General features: G+C 35.7%; 5 protein-coding genes across 7 annotated transcripts; 4 read left to right on the plus strand and 1 right to left on the minus strand.

Moving 5' to 3' along the window:
• Positions 1 to 622: 622 nt before the first annotated feature.
• Positions 623 to 3,486, minus strand: LOC119554844 (4-aminobutyrate aminotransferase, mitochondrial). The gene is made up of 5 exons (XM_037865920.1): positions 3,326 to 3,486; positions 3,148 to 3,272; positions 2,788 to 2,959; positions 2,535 to 2,697; positions 623 to 1,699 (listed from the first exon to the last, which is right to left on the minus strand). Exons 1-5 carry the CDS (start codon positions 3,360 to 3,362, stop codon positions 736 to 738), a joined length of 1,461 nt encoding a protein of 486 aa, XP_037721848.1. The 5' UTR covers positions 3,363 to 3,486; the 3' UTR covers positions 623 to 735.
• Positions 3,487 to 4,640: 1,154 nt separating this feature from the next.
• On the plus strand, positions 4,641 to 6,416 carry LOC119553249 (mitochondrial import receptor subunit TOM20 homolog). The gene is made up of 3 exons (XM_037863526.1): positions 4,641 to 4,836; positions 4,897 to 4,972; positions 5,957 to 6,416. Exons 1-3 carry the CDS (start codon positions 4,707 to 4,709, stop codon positions 6,264 to 6,266), a joined length of 516 nt encoding a protein of 171 aa, XP_037719454.1. The 5' UTR covers positions 4,641 to 4,706; the 3' UTR covers positions 6,267 to 6,416.
• A 558-nt stretch (positions 6,417 to 6,974) lies between these two features.
• Positions 6,975 to 8,789, plus strand: LOC119555077 (fibrinogen-like protein 1). Of its 2 annotated transcripts, none has more exons than XM_037866289.1 (3): positions 6,975 to 7,179; positions 7,244 to 8,349; positions 8,578 to 8,789. In XM_037866289.1, the coding sequence occupies exons 1-3, from the start codon at positions 7,108 to 7,110 to the stop codon at positions 8,708 to 8,710; spliced, it is 1,311 nt and encodes a 436-aa protein (XP_037722217.1). In that variant the 5' UTR covers positions 6,975 to 7,107; the 3' UTR covers positions 8,711 to 8,789. The 2 variants fall into 2 exon arrangements, with proteins under 2 accessions (XP_037722217.1, XP_037722218.1); XM_037866290.1 differs by having other exon boundaries at positions 7,040 to 7,179; positions 7,249 to 8,349.
• Positions 8,790 to 9,172: 383 nt separating this feature from the next.
• LOC119553745 (spindle pole body protein pcp1-like) lies at positions 9,173 to 10,175 on the plus strand. The gene is made up of 2 exons (XM_037864344.1): positions 9,173 to 9,327; positions 9,511 to 10,175. The coding sequence occupies exons 1-2, from the start codon at positions 9,250 to 9,252 to the stop codon at positions 10,111 to 10,113; spliced, it is 681 nt and encodes a 226-aa protein (XP_037720272.1). The 5' UTR covers positions 9,173 to 9,249; the 3' UTR covers positions 10,114 to 10,175.
• Positions 10,176 to 10,323: 148 nt separating this feature from the next.
• On the plus strand, positions 10,324 to 11,457 carry LOC119554536 (longitudinals lacking protein, isoforms H/M/V-like). 2 transcript variants are annotated; one of them, XM_037865490.1, is made up of 3 exons: positions 10,324 to 10,415; positions 10,476 to 10,673; positions 10,730 to 11,457. In XM_037865490.1, the coding sequence occupies exons 2-3, from the start codon at positions 10,510 to 10,512 to the stop codon at positions 10,794 to 10,796; spliced, it is 231 nt and encodes a 76-aa protein (XP_037721418.1). In that variant the 5' UTR covers positions 10,324 to 10,415; positions 10,476 to 10,509; the 3' UTR covers positions 10,797 to 11,457. The 2 variants fall into 2 exon arrangements, with proteins under 2 accessions (XP_037721418.1, XP_037721419.1); XM_037865491.1 differs by having other exon boundaries at positions 10,736 to 11,457.
• Positions 11,458 to 11,625: the final 168 nt, after the last annotated feature.

The raw sequence follows: 11,625 nt of genomic DNA on the forward strand, positions 1-11,625 counted from the left end.
AAAGGAAGCGTTTTTGTAAAATAATTTAAAATGTGAAAATGTAAGTACTTACTATAAATAAAAAAAGAAGCACCGCTTAACTTATATCAAACTAGCTCATTTTAAAATAAGAATTTTTTAAACAAAACTTATTCAAGGACCTTGGAAATCCTTACAAAATAAGTGATGCATACTTTTTTGCGCAATGCGCATTTGAAAAGCATGAAAGATTAATTGAATTTAATCGTTCGTACTCTCCGTACTACGCAGACTGCCGACCACGGTGAGATTTTTACCATCGGAGTGCTTAATTTAAACTTGCAAAATATATTTTTTATTCATTTGTTATCCTCGTTAAATATGATCTGAACGCAATTAAACATTTCACTAAACCTTTTAAAAAAATATCTCGATTTTTGTTTGCTTTCCCTCACCAAGATAAGATTACCTTATCTGCATCACTTAACTGTACTAGCTAATAACTATATTTTAGTGGCTTTATCTTACTTTTATCGTAGGGAGGCTTTGAATTTGGCATACTAATGAAATCGTGCCTGATGTTTTTATCTCTTGCTCATAAATAAAAAATAAAATTAACTTTCCTGGCCTTTTTTTTCGCAGTCAATAATAAAAAACACCAGAATTAACAGATGGATAAAATAATTTCATTTTATTATTCATTTTGGTAACATATATAAATTGCATGCACTTGCAATTTTCAGAGCACAATCATCTTTGGGTTTCTATATCATTTTCTTAAATAGTTTGAAGAACTTTGCGGAAGCGGTCCAGGACGATGTTTGCATGATATTCCTTAAATATCAAAGCTGGGCGGAATCTAATGGAAATATCCCCGCAACCGCCGGTTTGGATGCCATGTAACTTCAGTGCGCCAATTATTTGATCACGCACTTTGGTGTTGGTGCAATTAATTGCCAAAAATGTTCCACGACCGCGTGTAGAGTTCAAGATATGTGGAAATTCCTTCTCCAAGCTTAGCAATCCATTCTTCAAAACCTTTCCGGCCACATCAACATTGGCCAAAAGCTTGTCTTCCTGAATTACTTTCACAACTTCCTCCAAGAGCAGGACTTTTCCCGGGTCGCCCATCCAGGTGTTGAAAATTCTATACGGCTCATTAGGAATGAAGTCATCGTTGTGGAAGTAACCGCCCAACTGCAGCTTCTTGCTGAAGGTCACGACATCTGGGGGACTCTCCAAGTTGAAGTGCTCATGGGCCCAGAATTTTCCAGTGCTGCCTCCGCCGGTTTGGACTTCATCGATCAAGAGGGCGATGCCGTTCTTCTTGCAAATAGCCTGAAGACTCCTGAAGAATTCGGGCGATGCTTCGTTGTCACCTCCCTCACTTTGAATGGGCTCCACCACAATTCCGGCTACAGGATTCTTGCTCGCGTATTGCTGAATAAGATCCTGTACTTCGCTAAGGCACTTTTCGTCCTCCTTCTTGTTGTGCGCTACATTTTCGTCCAAAGGATACTTGTATTCCGGAAACGAGGCAATAGGCCAATCGAAAGAAGGAACATCCAGCTTATGAATATACTTTGAGTGCGTAGTGGAGAGGGCACCTAGAGTACGCCCGTGGAAAGCTCCCTTGAATGAGAGAATACTTAGTTTTGGAGCTCCTGGTGGAATGTTAATCATGCAAGAGTTCTTCTCCTCCTCGGTAAGGGGTGAGTTACCGCGAAGTTTGTTTTGGTACCTATAGGGAAAAAATAAAAAAACCATAATAACATTATTGAATGTTATAATATAATATCTATGGTTACTTATCTACAAGGGTGGTCAAAAGTATTTTCACAAAAAAAAAGTTAAATATATTCATAATTTGAACTTACATCTTGTTAACTTTGGCATCAATGGAAAGGTAATTTAAATGCCGTTTGAATGATACAATACATTTCTTAACACATTCAGTACTTATTGAAAAGGACGAATTTGTGTGAAAATGTCCTTTTTGAACTTTTTTCCTCGACTTGAAAACTTAAATTTTTTGATGCAAAAAGTTTCTTCAAACAAAAATAATTGTAACTGCAAAAAGAATTTTTCAAAAATCATTTTGCTTATATTTTTTATGATTTTTTGAAAATGCTTAGAAACATGCATTTTAGCCATATTTTTCTCTTTTTCATACAAATTTTTTCCGACATTGTCACCTTTAAAAAATCATAAAAAATATAAGCAAAATGATTTTTGAAAAATTCTTTTTGCAGTTACTATTATTTTTGTTTGAAGAAACTTTTTGCATCAAAAAATTTAAGTTTTCAAGTCGAGGAAAAAAGTTCAAAAAGGACATTTTCACACAAATTCGTCCTTTTCAATAAGTACTGAATGTGTTAAGAAATGTATTGTATCATTCAAACGGCATTTAAATTACCTTTCCATTGATGCCAAAGTTAACAAGATGTAAGTTCAAATTATGAATATATTTAACTTTTTTTTTGTGAAAATACTTTTGACCACCCTTGTATATATCTTACTTTACAGCTAACTATATAAATTCCTATACTTGTTTCAAGATGTTTTCGAAATCTTACCAGATAAAGATGCTCTTATATGCGTTTTCATTTGAACACGAACCACACATCATCGTTGTGATTTTGTTAAGTCCTTTCGGTGCAATGTTTAAAAGAACTGAATGGAGCTTTTCTGGCCATTCTTTTCCAGGGAAGACACCAAGGGCTGGTCTATTAATCAAAGCTGAAAAGAGTCAAACGTAGATTTTCAGTTGTGACACTGTATATAACAGTATAAAAAGTATATGATTTTGTAATAAAGATGATTACGTACTCTTCACGTTTTGCTCATTGTTAAAAACATTGTAAAGTCGCGGATGATTGTAACCCAAGGGAACTGATGAGATTTGAGTGTAGACATCTAGTAAAATATTTCCATCAACATCGTAGATGTAATTTCCAATTGACTTTTCGTAATCAGCAAAAAATTGGATGGTTCCGGTGGCCTATACAAAAGCAATTCGTTTTAATAAATAAATTGCGTATATAAGAATAAGGCACTTTGGGTTGTCTAAAAAGTTATCTTAAAGTGGGACATATGGTCCGATGTCGAAATTAAAGATAAATGAAGAACATATGAGCTTGTAAAGTATTATTTGTAGCTGTACTCTTGATAACGGAAAAGAAAACTCACCTGAACAGAATCCAGTTGCTTTTTTAGCTCAAGTGATTTGGGGCCAGGTATCGATTTAGTTTTTACCACGGGTTCCTTGGGCTCATTGTTAGTGGAGTACCTCTTTGTACTCAACCTATATAAACCTAGATCGGTACCCTTCAGTTTCAGTAAAAGTTTAAATACTATTTTTTCTTACTTTGCTTGGTCAACGTATTTAGCCACAAGCTCCGCATGGTTACTGTTACTGTCGATTGAGTGCTCCCGGGTTAAGTGAAAGAATTGTTCAATAGGGAACCTAACAACGAGCCACTAACACTTATTTATTAAAGAGAAATGAATATTTACAGAATACAAACATATAGGCTCTTATATATGCGTGTATATACACATATCCATACTCTTGGGCCCAAACACACACTCTCAGTTTGGAACTTATCAATTTAGCTTTTGGAAATCATCATGGTTCTGCGTCAGTTAGATGTTCTTGGGTGAAAGTAAAGAACGCTGATTGAATTTTTACGAAGCTGAAAGCAATAGATTGAACTGTATGGACTAAAAGCCATTCAGATTATTTGTTTAGGTTTTATTAATTTTTTATTGATTATTAAAAATGGGATTACTCTTAAAAAAAAATTTTACGTTTTTTGGCAGAAAGAGTAGAGCTTAGGTAAAGCTGTTGAAATGCCAAATTCTTATATGGTCAGCATTTTATCAGCTGCTCCGTACAAAATAAATTTTCAGACACTTTCAGGTACTTTAACAATCTAGAGGCTTTGGAAATAGTCTCCTGTAATGTGCAATTTTGCAATAAATGAAAGAAGGCTTTTGATTTGTTTATTTGTTTGCAAGATTAAAAGTTAAAAGTTAGAGGCTTACTAAGAATGGAGAGAGTGGATTTGGTAGGTTCGGCATTTCCACATTCAGCCATCTAAATAATATTCTTTCTAAATTCAGAAAGTAAGAGCAGGATCTAAAACAAACAGTTTCGCCTAGTTGAAGCCCACCATTGTTTATGTTGTGATGAGGAACAGCAGTTTCCTTTAGCTGTTAGTGGATGGTGGATGTGTTTTTCCGAATTCGGGTTTCACAATTGACAAAAATCCCAACTGTTTCAAACGGATCTATTCAGTGGGAAAAGGCTATATGTGGGAAATTTTCGGAAGGGAAAAACCTTTATTGAACGGATGGTAAATTGAACTATGTGGAATGTCCCAAGACTAATTTATAAATGCAAATATTAATGATAATAATTAAATTATCTCTTAGTTAACACAGTTCCGTATTAGCGAGAACATCTTGCAAAATCGATTCCAACCAATTCTTATATTGAAATAAAAATAAAAATATATAAATATCAATGTTTTCCATATTTATAGATTTATAAGTTCAACATCTAAATGAGCTATGATAAACTATTTTATTGTTTTAAAATTATTTATTTAATAGTATATTTTTGGTATATTTACAAAGCTGAAATGGTATTTAAAGTATATTTCCGGACGGGATTATTGATTGACAAGTCCACAGTCACACTGCACTACTAAATGTAAAATAAAATAGTTGAAGGCGAGATAATAATGATTGAAATGAACAAAACTGCAATTGGCATTGCAGCGGGAGTGGCTGGCACTCTGTTCATTGGATACTGCATCTATTTCGACAAGAAGCGCCGCAATGATCCCGAGTACAAGAAGAAAGTCCGTGAGCGTAAGAATTAAGAGGGCCAAGTAAATTATGAAAGAAACTTAACGTTTCATCACGTTTTAGGTCGCCGTCGCAACCGGAAAAGCGGCACTGCCAAGCCTGGTATTCCAAACCTGAACGACCATGAAGCCATTGAAAGGTAGGATTCCCCGATGGAAACTATATTATATAATGCGGCACGTGTAGTGGTGCCGATTCGTTACAGCTCCATTCATACACGCACGTCCATGTTTTTCCAACGAAATCGATGTACACATGTATGTACAGATGTATACATACATTAGGGTGGGTCGGTTGGGGTGCATAAAATTTGTATTGGGAAACGAAAACTTTAAAGGATTCTAAGCTATGTTGGCAAACAAACTTATGGACTAAAGTGACATTTGGCCCCTCCCCCACCACTGATGAAAAATAAGCCTTTAAGCGACCCACCGTAGTATTTACGTAAGTTAATGATGAGGATCACTTGCCTAGTCGATCTATCCATGTCCGTCCGACTGAACGCTGTAATCGGGGATGCCTTAGAAATTAACTGGGGGGCTGTATCCAACCTAGGTCATGGTGCACATAGTTAATGACAGTTGCGAAAGTTTCAGCCAAAGTTATTACACGTACATTTTGTAAACACCTCCGCCATTACATTTAAATATGGAACATAAGGATTTTGGAAGTAAACCCCCCTAATTTGGGAGAAAAGTGAAATGAAATGTGGAGATGTGCACCAAAAAATTGTTTTAAAACCTTACCACAACCCAGTTTTTATAAATAAAAAACGCATAAAACTGATTTTCGATAGTAAGTCTTACCAAAGATCTTTGAAATAAAAATTTAAAATAATTTTTTTTAGTAACAACCTAAAGTAAATCTTCATTTGTGATTTTTAATATTTAAATAATAATAGTTACGGCAGCTTGTACATGTTAATATACCAAATGTAATCGCGTACGTCAGATAGATATGTTTTAATAACTTTAGATGTGATCAAGTAAGATGTCAAAATTTGCCAATAAGAAGACCTCTGTCTCCATAAAATTGAAATCGATCGGGATATAAAATTCATATATCATTCTGTGCAATTGAAAAAGGTCGTTCCCCAACTGATGATGTCTTCCAATTTTTTCAGATATTTCCTACAAGAAATCCAGCTGGGCGAGACCCTGATCGCCCGTGGAGATTTCGAGACTGGCGTGGAGCACTTGGCTAATGCCATCGTGGTGTGTGGCCAGCCGGCTCGTCTGCTGCAGGTGCTGCAATCCTCCCTTCCAGCTCAAGTATTCGCGATGCTGATCGTCAAAATGCAGGAGTTCGGGAATCGGGCGGCCGAGGGTAACGATGGGCCAATCACTTTGGGGCAAAGTTCTGGGCAGCAGCTTGATGGTGCCAAAATTATAGAGTGTTCATCTGGAAATGCAAGTATCGATGACCTTGAATAATATTTGGAGATGGCTACAGAAATTGAATTATAAATTTCAACAGTAGAAATTAAGGGCTTCATACAAAAACATAATATTTTTTTTATATATTGATTTCTCTGGATGTTCCCAATACATAAAAATAAATATGCGTAAACTGTTAACACTTAACGATTGAGCTCTGATTTTTGTTTTGTGTGGTAGTGCGTTAAGCGATTATTAAAGATCAACCCTACAAAGCTATATTTTGTCAAACATTTTCATATGACGGGTATGTTAATGTGCGTAAAAGTATAACAATAATAAAAGGTTATGAAAATGTTGGAAATATTGAAAGTGTTTTTAATCTTGGGAATCGGAATTGAACCTCGTACTATGGTTTTAAAATATGTAGGTTGGTTTGGCAGGGACTCGAGAAATCTCAGTGGTCTTACAGCTCTTCCAGACGGAAGACCGAATAGTATGCATTTATTGGTTAATAGGAAGCTTAAAAATATTCCTAATTTTACATAAATAATAAAACATGAAATGGTGATTAAATTTAAAAAACAGTATATATATATATTGAACCGGGATATTAAAATTGTTGGACCCCATTTTTCAAGGAACAACTTCAAAAGGTTGATTAGTAATCGTGAATGTGATTAATTCTTGGGAATACCCTAAATATAAGTTGGCCTTGTCAGTCGAAAATCACTATCGCTATAATGAATAGCTGGGCACACCAGAAGATAAAGACATATGTATTTTCATTGCTGACAATTTGTGATTTTGTACACAGTCGCTTTTCACTTGCAATTATATATGCAAATTGAGCATTAACAATATTATTTTGGACATTTTGAATGCTAAGCAATTGAGCATGAAGCCCGATAGCATGAACAACTTGTCGAAAGAGCCATGTTCCGGAAACTCAAGCACAGAGAACATTTCGGTAAGTAACAATGCACATACATACTTAGTTCGATGCAATTTTTGTATGCGGCATTATATTTCAGCACAGCAGTGATTCTGATATGGAGTTTGTTGGGACAAGCGCTCAGGGACTTCGGAAAACTAAAGGAAAAAATGAACGGAAAATCTCTGATCTGGAGCGAAAGTTGGCAGAGGTTGAAATCCATTTCAAAGCCCAAAAGGAGAAGGTCAATTTACTTGAAAGTTGTATAAAAGATAAAGATAACTTCATTAAGACCTTACAAATGTCGATCGAATTAGTCAATCAAACGAAAGACTTGAGCATACAGAAAATGCAAAGCCAAATCGTGGAATTACAAAACACTCTTGATTTGAGCAAGAGTAGTACTTCAATGAAGGACAACGACGATAAGGAATCATCCGGATCAGTGGACTCCAACTCTCAGCATAAAAAGAAAAATAATGAGTTAAATTCGGAAATTGGAAAATTGAAAGAGAAGAGCGATGAACTTGTCGAGTTGATTGACAAAACACAGAAATATGAAAATAACCTAAGAGAAAAAGAAGCACAGATCGCCAGGCTTGAATTCAAAATAGACGAATCGAAACTCAAAATTATGAAGTTGGAGGGTATGGTTCAGGAGAAGGACGACAAACTATTGGAAATGGAAAAGAAATTGGCTGCGTATACCCTAGATGCTGAGGACACAAGTGAATCGCACGTATTTCTTAACTCTTCTAAAGTGCCCTCAATGAAGTTGGTAACGCTTCCTGATTTCGAACCCTTTGCAGCAGTTTTTGAAGATATTCCTTCAGCCGGTGCTGGTTGGATGGTCATTCAACGTCGAATCGATGGAAGCTTCGATGCGGACATTATTAAACAATTAGTCAACGGCTGTGGAGACTTGGGCGGGGAATTCTGGCTTGGCCTCGAAAAATTGCATAGGATGACGACAAATCGTAGATTCGAATTGTATATCCACCTAGTCGACTTTGACAATGTTACCGCTTTTGCACGATATGATAACTTCATTGTTGGAGGCCCAAGTGAAAGGTACAAATTGATGTCCCTTGGTAAATACTCAGGAAATGCGGGCGATGCTTTGCGGAGTCATATAAACAAAGCAAGCATTGAGGATTGTACTTTTGGTTTTCGTCCCAGTACCAAATGGTGGGGTAACAATGATTGGTACGTACTTGTTTTAAGAGTGTCTAAAAGTATATATACTGTTACTAAGAAATTTTTTGGAAATTGTTAAACTACCTTTTGATTATTTATTTAAGGTAGGAAATTACATGCATTGGTTTGTTTACTTTTCTAATCAAACAATGATTTCTTCTCGACGATTTTTTAAAAAATCTTGATTTGAATATACATATAGTGCAATAATATGATCAACGTTTCTTACTTTTTCAGCAATTTAAACGGAAAATACTGTGGATCTAAAGTTCAGTTGGACACCTGGGATGGAATTTGGTGGGGCCGTTGGAATTTGGGGAAGAGATGTTCTTTGAAATCGTGTAAAATGCTAATCAGGCCAAAACCGTAAATTTATATACTTATTTTTAGACCAAAACTTATAAAAATTTAATAACACTCAAATAAGAATAAAATGTTTTGTATCATAACCTAGACTATATAAATGTATGTATCTACATATATCGGAATGGGAACAAATGCGTTTGCAACAAATTTTAATTCCTATATAAAATTTAATCACAAAAAAAGTTCATTCCCAAATTTTAAAATTGATTATTTTACCAAAAAATTTAGATGAACTTGCAAGCCTACATTTGCTTATAAAATCAAGTGCAAATTAAAAAAGTTATACATATTTTTACAACTTTAAAATTAAAAACAGCCCCCTCCTACGTTTTTACAATCAAATACATGTACATAAAATATTTAAAACTCGAATTTTTTATTTAATCAAGAACCCCCCTATTATTTTATATACCTTATGTGGATAAAGTCTGGCCACACTCGATGATGAAGAACCACCTGTGCTGTTAATATATTGGAGCATTTAATACCATTTATAAGTGCATCTGGGAATTCAAGAAACTGTCCACTGATAAATTAATCGCCATGAAATCTGACAACTTACACAAACTGTCGCAGAATCCTCCGACTTCAGAGGAAGATTTAACCACTGAAAACAGTTCGGTAAATATAATGTTATTCCGCTAGAGCAGTGGTGCACACACAAAGGCAAGGAAATGTAAGACTTGAATTTGTGTGTGTAAGCAAAGTCGTGGCAGAGCGCCGGCAGGGGACTCCCCGACTCGCGAGACAGGCCAGTGGGCACCACTGCACTGGAGTATTGAGATCACATACTTTTTTTTGCAGCTCAGCAGCGATTCGGATACCGAAGATATGGCTAGCGATCAACAAAAGATAGTGCAAGTACTAAGAAAGACTATTAGAAGGAACAACACCAAAATAAATGATCTGGATGTGAAGTTGACAATTTCAGAAATTCATTTGTCAAGTGAAAAAGAAAAGTCTAATTATAAGGATGGTTTGATAAAGACTTTAAACTTGTCGCTCGATTTAACTAATCAAACCAAAGATTTAGGTGAAAAGCAACTTCAAAGTCAAATTTCGGAGCTGAAAAATGCACTTGATTTGAGCAAGAGTCAGGCCTTAATTAAAGAAAAAGAAAGATCCGGCCTTGTAGACTCAAATAATCAATATAAGAAAAATATTAAAGAACTGAATTCCGAAATTTCCAAATATAAATGTGCAGTTAAAGACATGGACGATGAACTTTTTGAAATAAGAAATAAAGTCCAGGAACGTGATGACGATCTGAAAGAGAATGAGGACCACATCGCCCGGCTAAATTCCAAAATTAAGACCAATGAAGCCAACATTTTCTTTTTACTGGTCTTTATTTCTAGTTTTTTGTTACTTTATATCGAGCATCTTATACTAAATGTAAACGTGTAGAACGTGTAGAATTTTGTATCCTTTTTAATTTTACCAAAATAAATGTAATATTGTTACGTTTATTAATTTATTTTTTAATTAACAAGCCCCAAACGGCCACCGTTGATATTTTTACGGGATACCCCTAATATTTAATTATCTTTCAAAAAGTTGGCGCCCCTGGTCCAGTTTGGTACGATTTTGAAATATTTGTCTGGTCACACTGCGGCATTCAGCGGTCTTTCTTGTTTTTCAATATTTATTTACAACCGGTAATAGGGCGGTATTGGAAACGGACAGCGTTCAATAAATTACAGGAAAAGGTATACATCTCTATCTTAGTACTGTAGATCAGACGGTAATGTTCGTGGTGCACTTTTCAGATTACCTGTGCAACATACTAGAGGCTACCTTGAAATGGATCATCAGCTGTGCCTGAGTTGCAAAAACCACCAGGCCACTTTGGTCGGGGTGTTTAAAAACCTGCTGGAGATCGGATCCCTGGCCGATTGCACCGTCGCCGCCGAAGGAAAGTATATCAAGGCCCTCAAACTGGTGCGGGATTCAGTCCCTACTTTGCGGTGAGTATATTACATTTCTGGGAAAATGGGAGCATCCATCACAGGCCCTTCTGCAGGAACAGTACGACAAACACCCCATCTGAATGGTCAAGGACGTCAGGTACACGGAACTTCGCGCCATAATGCTCTATATGTACCACGGCGAGGTGCACATTCCGCACAGCCAGCTGACATCCCTCCTGAAAGCCGAATCGCTGAAGATCAAAGGTCTCCAGCAGGAGAATCAACAGGAGGATATCCAGATAGAACGTTTGCAAGAGCAAAAATATATCATATCGACCTCAAAAACTCGGTCGTTTAACGACAAATGGTGAGAAACCAGTCGGGAAAATGCGGCAAAGATGCTATACAGCGTAAAAAATAATTTATGCCAAAAAAAAAACCATCTGAATTAAACGACTCAGAAAAATGTTAATTTATTTATTTAAAAACTATATACACTTTCTGACCTTAGGTACAAAACCAACACAGAAACAACACACATGTTGCGATAAAAAAAAAAATTGCGAAAATATGTGCGAAATTGGGGAAAAAGTTCTTAACCAGATCCAAAATCTTCCCGATCTGGTAGCACAAACCTCTTATTTTTCGGTCTGGCAGCAGGATATTTTTAATTTGCTAGTGGCAACGCTGGAAGCTTTAAATCAAGAAATGTAAATTCTGAGACTTTAAACCTGGTGTAAGTCCAGGCTTTAATACAAAATCCCAATATTTCTCCACTTAGGAAAGTCGAAAACCTTTTACAGTAAAATCTCACTAGGTGGCGCCACCCTCTAAAACCCCTAATATAATAATGATTTTTTTTTTATAGAAATATGTTATTACGGTATTGAAACAAACTTTATTAAGTTAAAAATTTGTGACGCGTCAGTTGGTTAGGACATATGTTATATATTTTACGGATACTAAACCTAATATTTAATACTTAAATATCAGAAAGACAATTTGGTAT

The sequence above is a fragment of the Drosophila subpulchrella genome, chromosome 3L (genome assembly GCF_014743375.2).
Source record: "Drosophila subpulchrella strain 33 F10 #4 breed RU33 chromosome 3L, RU_Dsub_v1.1 Primary Assembly, whole genome shotgun sequence".
Lineage (NCBI taxonomy): Eukaryota > Metazoa > Arthropoda > Insecta > Diptera > Drosophilidae > Drosophila > Drosophila subpulchrella.

Excerpts from the sequence above, each read along its gene's own strand:
- LOC119554844 (XM_037865920.1), bottom strand. The coding sequence starts at position 3,362 with ATGCGGAGCTTGTGGCTAAATACGTTGACCAAGCAAA. Across the intron at positions 3,273-3,325 it reads AAATACGTTGACCAAGCAAA|GTTTATATAGGTTGAGTACA; the intron begins GTAAGAAAAAAT and ends GTACCGATCTAG. Across the intron at positions 2,698-2,787 it reads CAATGAGCAAAACGTGAAGA|CTTTGATTAATAGACCAGCC; the intron begins GTACGTAATCAT and ends GACTCTTTTCAG.
- LOC119553249 (XM_037863526.1), top strand. The coding sequence starts at position 4,707 with ATGATTGAAATGAACAAAACTGCAATTGGCATTGCAGCGGGAGTGGCT. Across the intron at positions 4,837-4,896 it reads CAAGAAGAAAGTCCGTGAGC|GTCGCCGTCGCAACCGGAAA; the intron begins GTAAGAATTAAG and ends ATCACGTTTTAG. Across the intron at positions 4,973-5,956 it reads GACCATGAAGCCATTGAAAG|ATATTTCCTACAAGAAATCC; the intron begins GTAGGATTCCCC and ends CAATTTTTTCAG.
- LOC119555077 (XM_037866289.1), top strand. The coding sequence starts at position 7,108 with ATGAAGCCCGATAGCATGAACAACTTGTCGAAAGAGCCATGTTCCGGA. Across the intron at positions 7,180-7,243 it reads CAAGCACAGAGAACATTTCG|CACAGCAGTGATTCTGATAT; the intron begins GTAAGTAACAAT and ends ATTATATTTCAG. Across the intron at positions 8,350-8,577 it reads TGGTGGGGTAACAATGATTG|CAATTTAAACGGAAAATACT; the intron begins GTACGTACTTGT and ends TTACTTTTTCAG.
- LOC119553745 (XM_037864344.1), top strand. The coding sequence starts at position 9,250 with ATGAAATCTGACAACTTACACAAACTGTCGCAGAATCCTCCGACTTCA. Across the intron at positions 9,328-9,510 it reads TAACCACTGAAAACAGTTCG|CTCAGCAGCGATTCGGATAC; the intron begins GTAAATATAATG and ends TTTTTTTTGCAG.
- LOC119554536 (XM_037865490.1), top strand. The coding sequence starts at position 10,510 with ATGGATCATCAGCTGTGCCTGAGTTGCAAAAACCACCAGGCCACTTTG. Across the intron at positions 10,674-10,729 it reads GATTCAGTCCCTACTTTGCG|GAACAGTACGACAAACACCC; the intron begins GTGAGTATATTA and ends GCCCTTCTGCAG.